General features: G+C 39.7%; 1 protein-coding gene across 1 annotated transcript in view; it reads right to left on the reverse strand.

Annotated features, from left to right (window-relative positions):
* The window catches only part of LOC122813824 (complement factor B-like), a 436,913-nt gene that overhangs the window by 299,226 nt on the left and 122,484 nt on the right, over window positions 1-15,203 (reverse strand). Inside the window, exon 7 of the mRNA XM_044086351.1 lies at window positions 7,050-7,173. Coding sequence (XP_043942286.1) covers window positions 7,050-7,173 — 124 coding nt within the window. The remainder of the gene's footprint in view (window positions 1-7,049; window positions 7,174-15,203) is intronic.

Genomic DNA, 15,203 nt, shown 5'->3' on the forward strand with positions numbered 1-15,203 from the left:
CCCCACAAAAATCTACTTTTTTATGTGTGCAGTGGGGCAAGCCCTCCAGCACCAACACTGAGATCGCACTACAGTGAAGAAAAGGGTATGTTTCCTGATCCTCACTGTACCGTGATCTCCATTAAATATCTTCAAGTTTTCAAAAACTCGATCATATGGTCTCTAACATATGAATTTTGAGTTTCTGAAAACTCGTTCAATTGATAAAAATACATGTATACATACACACACACACACACACACACACACACACATACATATATATATATATATATATATATATATATATATATATACATATGCATTCCATTTGCTAAATGAGATCACCTGACCATGTAGTAAATCTTTCGAACATTCAAACAGATTATTATACCTATTTCTTCTACATAAATTGCTACAGGGACTAGATTATTAAAAAAAACACACAAACACGTACATATGCTGTTGGAACCAATGAGAACTTGTTTGTTTGTTTGTGTCTTTCGGCTTTTCCCGGTTAGGGGTCGCCACAGTGGAACTCTGGTCCGCTAATGATTGGCAGTTGATTTTTACGTGCTGGCTTGCCGGGCCTAATGCACAACCTTCAATGAAGGAATGCCCATTTACGCATATCGCCATACAGAAGACGCTCTAACTGAGAATCGAACGGGCAACGTCTAACTGTGAGGCGACTGAGAACTGATAATTAAAATTACCAATATGTTTATTTAGTACTTTTCCCTATCAACAGCTATAGACTACATCAAAATAAACATATTACAACCCCTTCTAAACATAAACACAATCAAATAGTCACATGTACACATCATATGACATCAATTAAAAGATGATTTATTGGTAGATGGTATCAGTATCATTAATTACCAACTGAGAAAATATTTGCAGGCAAATAATCCAGTGATGCCATCTATTTTTGGAGCTAAAGTGCATAAAAATGTGTTTGATCCTACTGTCAATTCAGTTGTAACATCTCCAGAATGAAAAACAGAGCCCTTTGCTACAGTTATTGTGTTTAGGTTTTTTTGGGGGGATGATATACCTTACATACTAAGTGACTCTTGGTACTTTCTGAATGTTTTAAAGGACTGTAGCTTTAAAACTGGCACCATTTTTGTAACTCTGATGTGAATGATTTATTCTGCTGTATTCCGCATGAAATTAGAATAGCAAGGTTTAATGATGCTTAACCACATTTTTGAACATTTGGGACATTAGAGTGCTTGGTGATTTTTATGGAATTATTATTTGGCAATAATTATTTATTTTTTGAAGGAGGATATTTCAGACAGAAGACTGATGTCCCTGTGAGTGATAGATGTGATTCCATGTATGTTAACATTGTTATGCATACATGAGATACCAAGAATTATTTAACAGGACATTTTTTGAGTATGTTTTAATTGTGTTTACATTTCTTGATTCTTTTTTATGTTCAACACCAGTGCTAAGCTTTTGAATTCATTTCTGGGAATACTTAAATAGTGCCTCTGAATTTTTTAAATTTACACATCAATGGTCTGCTGATTTTATTAGTTATTTACATGTGACCGTCTAAAAATTTTTGATGAGTATTTTGAACCTTTTATTTATCACAAACCCACCTTCTCCAACTACAGTTTAATAGTTACCATCCATTTAGGCAGAAGGTAGGCTTGGTAAAGAGTCAGATGGTAAGAGTGTCCTGTATGACCTTGGATGAAATGTGATACGATGAAGAAATTAAGCACTTAATGGATATGTTTTTAAAACATGACTATCTGGAGAAGCTTTTAAATGATATTAAATTACAAGTTAAATTACATAGACAGGATAGGGCTAAGCCCATTTTATTGGGCGGATCACTCATGAATGAGATATGTAATAATAAAAATTGTGGACATACAGATTATCATTTAGTTAAAAAAATCTGATGAACATTTTAGAAAAGCAATGGTAATGCAATTTTCTCATGTCACATCTAAATTCATGCAAGTTTTTAGAAAGACTAGGAATACAGTGATGAGGACTAACCCCTATGTTACTGGATACATTTAGGGAAGATATCCAATTTGCTTTTAAGAGGAGTAGAAATATTAAATATATCATGGAAAATGGTAGCTCTGACCCTGGCCAAATAAACAAAATGAATAACATGGTCAAATGTGGTACTTGGTCAGTGTAAGTTTATTTATGAAGGGGCTGAATTACATGTTTTAGGCCAACATCAAGGAGTTTGTTGTAAGGGGAGATTTAATTGCTACACAAAAGGAATTGTATACATTGCTGTTTTTGTTTTTGTCATTCTTTTTGGTTGGTAAACCTAAACATGAATTCAAAAAATGCATTTACTAACATATTTTTAATATTAGGCCTAAGAGCAATATGGATGACTTATTTAGGTACTCCATTGTATGTAAAAATTGTCAAGAATTTAGTGGTGATTGGAAATCACTTTCGTACATCAATTTTTAAGAGGAATAAAGCTTAATGCTATCAAAAGTCCAAGACTGAATGATTCTGCATCCATACAAAGGGTTTTTAAATTATAATCAGACAGGTCGTAGGTTCATATCACATGGATAGATTTATTAATGTCTTGTAATATATCTGGTTTTGATTAGGCTGTTGCATTAATTGCTTTGTACAATGTTTAACTGATGTCATATGATATGTACATGTGACTACTTGATTCTGTTTATATTTGGGGGGGTTGTATTATATTTATTCTGATGAAGTCTATAGTTATAGATAGACGAAAATGCTAAACATTGATCATTTTAATTATTGATTCTAGTTGATTCCAACAACATCTGCACTTTTTTTTGTTTCTTTTTTTGTGTATGTGCAGTTTTATGACTGGTAGTCATCTTATTAAGAAATTTATCAGTACATCAAACCAAGATATAATATAGAATGATGTGTCAAGAAATCTATAATATGAACAACCATATAATGCTGTAAAACATGCCACAATGTTAATAAAAATCTCAGTACATGTCTTGTGAAATCCTTTCAGCCTCTGCATTTGTCAGCTGGAAATAAAGTGTCTGATCATTCTGAAATGCTGTCAAATTTGGGGGGGGGTGCTGCAATGGTCAGTAGCAGTTCTCTGTATACTGTTACTGCAGTGAGGTAATTATATCTGCAATACACACATTAGATAGTAGGAGACCTGCTAAGAGATATATCCTCATCAGAGGTAATGTAGAATTTGTGCAGGCATGTTAAAATGTGTATGTCGTTTAAGGATACTTTAGGATTCAGAGGTAAAAATAGCTTTCAGATTTATTATTTCAGGAACATGTACTGTTCGGTAAGAATTATAAGCCATTTCTGTGAACATAATCATGGAACATTATCATGGAACTTATAAACGAAGACACTGGCAACCTCCAGACACTGGACCCCACCCAGTTTGGGTTTGTGAAGGGTCAATCTTGTCTCCTGAATCTGATTGACTTCTTTGAATCAGTCTCCATAGCTGTGGACAAGGGTAAGGAGGTCCACACAGCCTATCTGGACCTCGCCAAGGCCTTCAACATCATCCCCCACTCTGGAATCATAGATAAACTTACTAAGCTGGGCATAAATCCCTACATCACTCGATGGGTTGCCAACTGGCTTACTGACAGAACCCAGACTGTAAAAGTAGCCAACTCCAAATCCAGCTCCAGACAGGTGACAAGTGGAGTACCTCAGAGTTCAGTCCTGGGACCACTCTTGTTTAACATCTACTTCTCTGAAGTACAGGCCAACACTAAGGGACTCTGGCTAACAACGTTTGCAGATGACTGCAAACTGGGAGCCATTATTGAATCCCCAAATTATGTGGATATTCTACAAAAGGGCCTTACAGAAACAGATGCCTGGTGCCAGAGCCATGGGCTCAAGCTTAATGCCAAGAAATGTATAGTCATCCCCTTTGGAAAAAAACATGTACCCATGAACTACCACATAGGTGGCAGGACACTAAACACTGAAAGTGTGATGAGAGACTTAGGGACACAAGTGGACAGTGGTCTCACTTTCGATAACCACATCGCCACAACAGTCAGGAAATCCTTCTACATGGCACACCTCATCACTAAGGGCTTTTCATCCAGAAAAAAGGAGGTCATTTTCCCACTGTACTCATCCCTCATTAGACCCATTATAGAGTATAATGCCCCATTTGGTATGTACCTCACAAGACATCTACAACAGCTGGAAAGGCCACAGAAATACCTCACTAAAAGAATCACAGGCCTAAAGCAGATGCCATATGCTGCCCATCTAAAAAAACTCCAGCTATACTCTGTGGCATATCGTCTACTCAGAGGTGATCTGTGCTTAACATACAAGGCCATGTCAAACCCTGAGCTGTTGGACATGCTCCACTTAAAGAAATCCCAATCCCTCAGAGCCACACGCTCCAGGGATCTAAACCTTATCACAATGAACAAAACATGCTGGAGGGATAGGTTCCTGACCCAGAGACTCCCCATACTCTGGAACAGACTGCCCATACATGTCAAGCAGAGCACCTCATTGGCCCTCTTCAAAAGGAACCTTGATGATTGGGTGGGAGATAGGAAATTCACTCCGGGGATCATGTCAGTTGCCCTGCTAGACAGGAGCACAGAGAAGTAAATACTGTGGGAAAAAATTTCCAGGGAATTATTATGGCTAGGCGTGCATAGGCCTTAGGGCTGATAGCCTAGTACCAACCTATGAACCTATAAGATGGTTTTATTTAGCCATATTAGGTTTATAGATGATGTAATATAAAAGGATTGGCTTTGTTATATGTATTTTTTTGTAATCTGAAAATAATGGTGTTGGAGGTGTTTTCTTACTGAGTACATCCCTACCAATGTATAATTGTATGAATTAGCCGCTTACATGCCTCCAGCAGAGGCAATTCAGTTTGGTTACATTGTATCCATTTCCTTCTCCTTGTTCCCAAGAGGTTGCCATGGGCATTCCCCTGGCTGTGTGCCCCACTGCATTGGACATGATGTCATGTGACTCCACCCCCCCCCCCAATAGATCTCTTTCCTCTAAGAAAAATTAATTACAGTTATGAATCATCACAACCTAGTAAATGCTTCATGGTGAGACCTTGCAATAATGCAAGAATAGGAATTGGGCAGTGGTGGTCAGTCAGGTTGCCATCATCTGCCTCATTAGCTTGGTTTGTTTCAGCTCTTCTGATAAGCTCAAGAATGTATAAATGGCAAGTTCATAAGTGGACAGGACACTCTCACAGATGTCCAGCAATATCCACCTTAAGCTTCTCCTCTCTGCATGATACATTTGACCTTCTACACACATTAGCCTTTATTAGAAGTCACTGAGGACCATGGAAGATCCTTTCAATTCTATTACAGAAGGAGAACAATCCCTTAGCTACTCAGACCTTCCTTACTAGTTAACCTCCCAGTGAAAGAGAAATGTCTCTGGGATACTTAGTCTTTCCTTCCTAATTAAACTTCTCTCCCCCGGAAGGAGCCATCTTCCTAGGTTTCTCAGCCCCCCCCCCCCACACACACACATAAGGAGCACTATCCTTAGGATACTGACTCTCTCCTTCCTAGTTAACCCACATTCCGAGCAAAGGAGAGCTGTCTGTAATGCACTCAGTCCTTCCTATTCTCTGGAAAGAGAGCTGGAATATTCAGTTATTCCAGTCCTTCAAGGAAAGCTCCATGACTTTCAGTCTCCTTATCTCCTCTGCAAGTACAGGATTTCAGACTAGTTATCCCTTCACTGCATGAAAATGGAATAGTCCCTGAGATTCTGAGCTTAAAATGTCATTTTCTGAAAGGATGCAAATGATGCTCTTCAGAATGCTCATGTCTGCCTTCTTGCTGGACCTTCTTGTACCTACTAACTTCTCTTCTTCAAGTTGCATCACAAACACAGCTGCAGGAATGCCAAGTGACCACCGGCGTCCTTTGTTCTTCAGTGAGTAGTGCATATTTTCAGCACAGTATGAGTAGCAGATCACAAACACAGCTGCAGGGATGCCAAGTGACCACCTGCGGCCTTTGTTCTTCAGTGAGTAGTGCGTATTTTCAGCACAGTATGAGTAACAGAAGTAGAATGTTTCTGTGACAGTAAGACATCCACAATCAGCTGTATACTACATCCTCAAAGTATGTATTTTCTATGGTCACTCTACATGTCAGAAGTGACTGCCAGGGTCTCACAAACTATAAAGAGCAGTCTGATGGTCAATGAGGCTGGGAGGCAGATAAAGAAGGAGTCTGCAGTGTCATCTATGTTACCTCCAGAAGAGTTACTGGTCATACACCTCTTTGCATATTAGGGGGAAATGCAATGGGCATTGTGGGGAAGCCACCCCTACCTCTTCAGTGGCATGCTGCTCCACAGTCCTGCTCTCTCTAGAACTAGCTAATAATGTTTGTAATTCAGCTCCCAGTTCCCACTGAATACCTCAACATTACTGCACCCCCAGTTTGTTGCTATCCCCTGTCTTGCTGAGAGAGGTGAGCAGCCTGTTGCCTTGCTACTTCATTCAGCTCCCAGTTCCCACTGAATACCTCAACATTACTGCACCCCCAGTTTGCTGCTATCCCCTTTCTCACTGACAGAGGTGGGCAGCCCGTTGCCTTGCTACTTCATTCAGCTCCCAGTTCCCACTGAATACCTCACCATTACTGCACCCCCAGTTTGTTGCTATCCCCTCTCTCGCTGAGAGAGGTGAGCAGCCTGTTGCCTTGCTACTTCATTCAGCTCCCAGTTCCCACTGAATACCTCACCATTACTGCACCCCCAGTTTGTTGCTATCCCCTGTCTCGCTGATAGAGGTGAGCAGCCCGTTGCCTTGCTACTTCTCTACCATACGTCGTCAGTTCCTTTAGTGCCTAAGTTTCTACTCAAATCTGAGTCTGAACATGCATATTTGAGAGGTATCAAAATATTATTGGGTCCGTGAGTCTTTTACTACAGGAAATAATATGGAATTACTCAGTACCAAGAGTTCCGATGAGCACTGCTACACAGAGCAAGAAATACTTGCATATAAATACACTTACATGCACATACTCATTTTTTTAAGTGCTTACGTGTATATTCGGTATTGTCCAGGGATTCAATTGCCTCATCCTTCTCTTTCAGGTCTGTCACCACCAGAGGATTGGAAGCATATACCACAATGCCATATTTCACTGTATTAAGTACAGCTGAGTTCTGCAAGACAAAAATGAAAGAAAAAAGCCATAGAAAGAAAGTTGGATGATAAAAGAATGGCAAAAGAAAACAAAAAAGTATTAGCTCAGGCGGTTTCACAGTTTCTTTCATTCTGAGGGATTTTGCAGTCTCCACTGATTATTACAATTCCATCATAAGACATAAAACCAAGCATTAGCTCTTCTAATGTACAGGAAGGCTGCTCCTCAGGGCAGTTCTTATTAACACTGTTGACTCACACCCTGTGCATATGAAAAACTTCTGATAGACTAGATCTCAGCACAGACACAGTAAGACATTTGAAGAACAGTATCTAATTATATAAATGATGTATAAATTTTTGGAAAAAAAAAAGGTTTGTGAAAACTAAGGGCCATGCTGTGAAACTGGGAATAGCAAACATCAAGCAGTCATTCAAAAAAGAAATTTCTTTCACATAAGATAAAGTACTCATGCAGCAATCTTCTCACAATGTGGTAGTTGCCAGGGTAGTTTGTTTAGAAATACATACAATAGTCACAATATGCAGTAGATAGTTTATATGTATTTTACCCTGAGCCAGTTCAGAGCTGAGTTTGAGGGTGGCATTTATAGTCATTATGTGAATGCATAAAGTCTGTCTATGCGGTCTGTGAATAAGCACAGCAAAGGTGCGATTCATAGAGGCCACATACACTAATGCATAGCAGCCACCGATAAACATAAGCAAATGAAGTCATAATGAGAAGCAAATGAAAAATGATGTAAAATATTTTAAGATAATGAGGCTTTCTCTTGCCTAGTTGTGATTCACAATCATGGTTTCTTGCATTTCCGCACTCTCTGCAGATATGTTATAAAAGGCATAGTCAAGCCTAATCTATCTGCATTGCAATACATGATGAAGCTGTCACATGCTGTTAGTCTTGCTAGTTCTCAGTGTGAGCTGCTTTACTTGGCCATGCCAAAACCACTTGCACCCAGTGTGGAATTGCCAGCCAAGAAGGTGGACATAATGCAGAGAATAACTCACTATAATTTTGACAGTCAGGAGATACTTGATAGGTTCAGAGTGCATAGGGATATTGTAAGATATTAGTGAGTATGTATGGCCCCCACAGAGGTGATGGGAGGATGCACAGCCTTTCTATCTCTGTGGATACCAAGGTATGTATAGCCCTCAGTATACTTGCCACAAGGGCCTTCCAGAGACAGACTAGGGGCACATTGGGTATCTCACAGGCTTCTGCCATGAGGACACTACAGCAGTCCCTGGATAAATTCTTGGCACATATTGATCAATACATCTATTTCCTGGTGTCACCTCAGGACTAAGTCTGGACTATGCATACCTTTTATGGGGTTGCAAGTTTCCCTGAAGAAATTGGTGCAATAGATTGCACCCATGTTGTAATTAAGGCCACCTTTGGTCCACAGGGTGAGCATTACCATGATAGGCAGGACTACCATTCCATCAATTGCCAGGTAGTGTGTGATGCATGGGGGTGCATCACCAATGTCTGTGCCCAGCATTCTGGCAGTGCACATGATTCCCATATCTAGCACACTACCTCACTCTACCACTCTTCCTGCATGGTAGCAGAGACTGATCATGGTCAAATGGGGCCCTAGGCAGGGTAATGGATCAGGGCCCCCCAACACATCCCTATCCCCAGAGTCCCCAATCAGCAGTCATTCCAGTGTCCCATTACTTGCCTGTCTCTCTTTCTCTCCCTCTCTCTCCTCTCTCTTTCTTCCCAGTTACTATAAAACACTGTTCAAATCTGGCAGTGTGCATACTATATTCTTTTCTTCTACAATGATTACAGATACTTGGATTTAATTTAAAACTTTCATTTCAAATGTGATAGCACAAACACCGATAGACATTTGCTAAACAAACAAAAAAAAATACAGTATCACAATAAAACAGACTTAGCATGAGCAACAGTGAACTTCTCTGCACGCAAAACTCCCATTTATTGAAACTGCATTGAAAGCCACATTCTTTAAAAGTGCATCTGGCCAGTGGCAGATTAAGTGGATGTTTGTGCTGTTTTCAAAACATGGGCCTCCTGCGCACATTTTTAGGATCATGCATAAATGCATGTGCTCTTTGATTTACCTTTCAGATTTTATATTCTTTGTTTAATAAAGCACCATGTGTTAGACTGAGTTTTAAATTTATAGTTTTAAACATTTTCCAGTAAGCAGTGAAACAAAAAATATGAACCAAATAATGACAAAGCTGCACATTTCAGAACATTTCAATTTTAAAGGGTCACTCAAACTGTCATTATAATCCACCAATAATGATCAATATGCACAATCGCTGCAGAAATAAAAGTAATCCGAATAATTCCACACTAAAGAGATCTGCAAGTAATGAAGAGGTTGCTGTTGGCAAACAAATTTGCATTTCAGTGCTTCAGCTACAAAGTCCGTACCTGCTGCCCATGAATATAACTTGCCTATATCACATAAAAAAATGCATGCTAGTGATATGCAACAGGGAATGGCTGGCAAACCAACAAGAAGTTCATAGTTATTAGGTATGTCATCCAAATGAGGATGTACTCAGGAATACAACCCCCCTTATGCTGCATAGTAGTGCCAGCAGTTGAGCTACCTGTTGTAGGAAGATAACCCACAGTCTTTTAAGCCAAAGGTAAGTGTGCTACCTTTTACACCACTGACACCAAACAGCACAATTATGGAGCTCAAAGACACACAGTCATTGACAGACTGTAATCCTCAGTGATTTACAAAAAAAAAAAAAACGAAAAAAAAAAATAAATGAAAGGAGACCTGGCAGTTGGTGTGGAGGTTTAAGGCACTTGATTGCCAGTAATCAATGCTCAGGGACCGACTCTGAGCAAAGTCACTTAACTAGACGGTCCACTGACTGAGGCATCACACACACACACACACATGCTGTTTCAGCTACATCTAAATCTTCAGATCTGATATCTTAACGGCTCAGCATATGTCAGTTCTCCTGTGGTGCTATGTTACAACATTTATCCTAATACCGAGGTTTCTAGGGCTTGCTGTTTTTTTTTATAGAAGTCTCCCACAAGGTCTTAAAACCATCACATGTTTATGGAAGATTTTGTTTTCCAAGCCTTCATGTGCCCTAGGCAGCCTACTGCTGGATCTGGCTCTTCATGGTAGGATGTTCACTGGTCATCTTGTTGGTAAGTGGAAAATATTTTTTTTGCTTTTTTGTTTAAGTAGTTATTCATGGTGAAATGTATTGCAGTATACTAAATTACTTTTTATTTGTTTTGCCTCCCCCACCCCTTTCTTTCCTTCTCTTTTTCATCTTTCAGGTGATGTTAGATATCTACTGGAGCCATGGCTTATGAAACCAGTGAGAAATCCAAGCGGAGCTGCAGAAGAGATCTTCAACACATCCCTGTCCCAGACCCATATTATCATTGAGAGGGTCTTTTGCTTTTTGTAGAGTCATTTTAGGTTCCCACATGAGTCTGCAAGTGCCCTTCAGTATGCCCCAGCTACAGCATGCAGGATGTTTACTGCATGTTGTATTCTGCACAACATGATCATATACCAGTGTGGTGGTGAAGTGACCCATGCTGTCACTGTAGCTCCCAGTTCCAGTCTTGTCAAATGACCCATGCTGTCACTGTAGCTCCCAGTTCCATTCCTACTATGATTAATGGTCACCAGCCAGCAGCAGTGGTAAGGGACCCCAAGCAACAGGATCATGCACTGCATATGGCTGTGCAGGTAAAAAGGTGGCATATTGTCCAGAACTATGGACTGTGACATTCAGGCTAGTGTTTCCTTTCTTGTAAAAGGAGTATAACTGATGCATGTGGTGATAACCGTGGGCTATGCAGTGGGGTACATGGTCTACTGTCACTGTTCATCAGACATTCCTTCACATCTTTAAATAATATTTCTAATTTCAGAACAGGTACTCGTGTTATTGTTTGTAAAAGTCATGCCTGAGTGCTCATTTACTTCTGTTCAGTGATATAAAGTATCATATAATGAATAATTATATTTTAAACTGTTTTGCAAAATGCAGTCTATTGAGGTAAGGGCAAATATTTCAATCGTCACTGTACCGCGATCTCACTATGAACAGTTCGATGAACAGCAAGTTTGATGTAAGTGCACTGAAAATGCTGTTCTCTGAACTGAATTTTCGAAGATGTAATAGGGACCCTATGAATGCCCGTCCTGAATGGCCTCAAGTGGTACAATCAGTATTTAATACGAGTTTAGCCTTGCATGCATGTGAATGAAAATGTATTATAATGTTTTTTATATTATGCAATGTTTCCTTAGTTTGAACTATTTTGTCTATTAAGGTACTGTGCATTGAATTATTTAATTTTGTCATATACACAATAATTTGTGGTCTCAGAGACAAAAACATCTTCATCTGTGCAGTGGTGATGGTGAAGTGGTAGAAGTGTTTGTTACCATGGTAAAATACTCATTTTTTAAATTTTCTTATTAGTGTGTCCCCCGAATACTTGTATACTACTGTTTTTAAATTGTAGGCAATTACCAGCTGTAACAATGATAATGCATGGAGCATTACTGGTGTTAATCACTGCAATCATATGTTATGACATACAGCTTTCTTTCTACAGTTCCATGAGGTTTTAAGCAGTACGATTACAGGAATGAAATGTATACAGTTGAAAAGTGTCCTTGGTCCCTCCCCTCCCCTCCTTGTGTGTGTGTGTGTGCGTGTGTGTGTGTGTATGTGTATGTGTGTGTGTGTGTGTGTGTGTGTGTGTGTGTGTGTGTGTGTGTGTGTGTGTGTGTGTGTGTGTGTGTGCAAATTGTAATAGAAATGTCACACTTGAATCACAGTAGATAAAGGTCAAAGGGTAAGCTAGGAGTTGGTTGAAATAATTTTGAAGAGGGGCTGTCATGAGAGCTGAATGGTGAGTTGGTCCGATGTCCTGACCTACTTGATGCAGGTGATCCTGCAGACACTGATCTGACAGTGCAGTGGGACAGTGACCTCAAGTGAGAGGTGTAGATGAACGCTGACATGGCCTGCATGAAACCAGTTGTGCTTGTTCCCCCTACTAATTACAAACTCTTCTAGAGAAGCACTTGTAGCGTCATGTGATCTGTCCCAAAATGTCTGCACAGTACCCCATCCTCTTCCAAGACTGACACCTACTTGATAAAAACAAAAAAACGGCAATAAGAGAACTTCATATAAAACTGCAAAAACTTTATTAGACACACTAATATAACCGGTAAGTGCTTTCATTCAAAAAAAACTTCTTCAGACCTGGTTGTAATCACAAAATACTTAATTTAAAAACTTAGCCAAGTCACATCGCGTGACCCCTCAATGTTTTAATCCTTTTTTATTCAGAACAACCTTAAAGTTTTCTCTATCATTAATCCCTGGATTCCCACCTGCATTTAACTTTACTTGCCAGCAGTACTCTTTCCAATTTAAATCATCTTCAGCATCCCATCAAACAGAATAGTTATAAACCTGATCAATTACTGAGAATTTATAAGCAACTTTAACATTCTGATGGCAGGTTACTACATGCCTTACTAAAGCATTAGTAAACTCTAGCTTTTCCACTGCATTCAGATGCTCATAAATCCTAAAATAAAAACTGAGTGTGGTTCTCCCTATATTGAAGGCTGGACATTAATTACACGAAACAACATAAACAACAAATTTAGACTTACAATTATAACTACCTTTTAAATTAATAACATAATTCCTAGCTGTAATATGTACTTTAGTACCCTCAATTGTATATTTACAATGTTGTTGTATCTTTCGGCTTTTCCCGCTTAGGGGTCGCCACAGCAGAACTCCGGTCCGCTAATGATTGGCAGTAGATTTTTACGTACCGAGTTGCCAGCCCTGATGCACAACCTTCAATGAAGGTACGCCCATTCACGCATGTCTCCACACAGAAGACGCTTTAGCTGAGAATCGAACAGGATGTCTTACTGTGAGGCGACAACGCTACCGCAGCACCACCACTGCAGCATCTCAATTGTATATTTACAATAACTGCAATTTTTACATTTAACCATACCTTTGGTACTACTTAAACTAACACTATTCCTATTATTATAAAAATGCTCTTTCAAATTTTCACCTCTTTTTGTTAAAAAAATTGGCTTTTCACCTACTAGTTTGCTGGTATCCTGAAAGTTCTGTAAGAACTTTCAGTTATCTATAATAATCTTTTTAATACTACCATCATCGACTGAATTCTCTAAAATGCAAGCTAAAGTAAAATACTTAGTAGTACTGTATTTCTTCATAAATAAGATCTAACCAGAGAATAAGGCCTAGCATGGTTTTCCAGGGTGGTCATGATATAAGCCCTACCCCAAAAATAAGCCCCAGTTAAGATCGTCAACAACACATGACGGACGTGTTGAATTATAAAATAATATTCTTGACACCTGTCGACTGGGGTTATTGTACTCTTCTCACCATTTTTGGACTGTTTGGACACCCAGCATCTTCTCTTTGCAGAAAGTAGTAAGATTCTTTCCCTGGGAGTCCTCCATGATTCTTACTGTAACCCTAATCATCACTCACACTTGACAGTTGAGATCCTTGGCCCATAAACACTGGCAGGTGTACTTTGACTGGTCAAAGTACAGACAATGCGCATAAAGTGTGTGCACTTGATAACGAACAACTGTGGTTGTGTCTTCTTAACCATTGCCATTTTGTGTTGCCACTCCGGTCTCGTAAGTCTTCTTCAATTAACCGCTCCCCGACAAGATGAGTGTAAAAAGAAAGAGCTGTTCCATCGAGTACAAGAAAGGAATCATGGATGACTCCCGGGGAAAGAATTTGATGACTTCCTGCAAGGAAAAGAAGTTAGCTCTCCGAATGGTCCAAAAATGGCATGCAGCATACAATAACCTCAATCAACAGGCCGACGAGGGAAATGCTAAGAAGTGCAAGTTTGGATCAGGTCGGCAACCATTATTTCCTGAGCTGGAAGACATCATCTGTGAATGGATCGCTAACAGGAGAACAAAAGCTCTGGCTGTGAGCAGGGCTGATATTCAAGCATTTGCCTTTGCAATGGCACCACAGTTAGAAATATCCCCAGAAGAATTCAAAGCATCACAACATTGGCTGGATGGCTTCTTTCAGTGATATGAACTGTCTCTAAGAAGATCAACAACACTGTTCAAGCTGGAAGATACTGAAGTTATTAAACGTGCACTTGCATTCAAGTCCTTTGTTGATGGCATCGACTTTTCTAAATACCAACTCTCAATCATGATTGCTATGGATGAAACTACAGTGTTTATGGGCCAAGGATCTCAAGCAACAATTGATCAGAGGGGTGCCTCATCAATCTACATTCCCTCCACTGGTTACGAGAGTGCCCATGTTACCTGTATTTTGGCAATTCGTCTAGATAGAAAGAAAACCCCACCTCTAATCATTAGTAAGGGCAAGAAAGATAAGACTGAACATGTTTCAGGCATTTACATTCTTGAAACCGAAAAAGCCTGGTGCACACAAGAAGTTATAAGGAAGTGGGTCAATGTAATGCTGCCACTTGTTTTGCGAGGTGGCGAAAGAGGTCTGCTAGTCTGGGATTCAGCCAGCACTCACTGCACTAAAGACATGAGGAAATTCCTTGCATGGAGAAGAATAGATCAAATAATGATTCCCTCAGGAATGACTGCCTATCTCCAGACTCTTGATATTGCAATAAACAAGCCATTCAAGGACCATTTGCGCATGGAACTCACTGACTACATTGAAAATAGAATGGAGAGAAATCAGCATGGAAACTTTGTGAAGCCTAGCCTGCAAGAGGTCGTGACTTGGGTGAAAACTTCAAGGGATAAAATTACTGACAGCTGTGTTGCCAATACACTATGAGTAGGCTACGTGGACAAGCAGTGCTCATTTAAGGAGAGCTCTATTGCTAGGCATGACAGATTGGTGCCAATGGTTCTACAGGAAATGGAGTCGCAAGAAATGCAAGCCAGAATTCGGGGGTTGGAGACTCATGACAATGTTCCAGAAGAAGATG

Source organism: Protopterus annectens, chromosome 10.part0 (assembly GCF_019279795.1).
Source record: "Protopterus annectens isolate FY-2018-M chromosome 10.part0, PAN1.0, whole genome shotgun sequence".
NCBI lineage: Eukaryota > Metazoa > Chordata > Ceratodontiformes > Protopteridae > Protopterus > Protopterus annectens.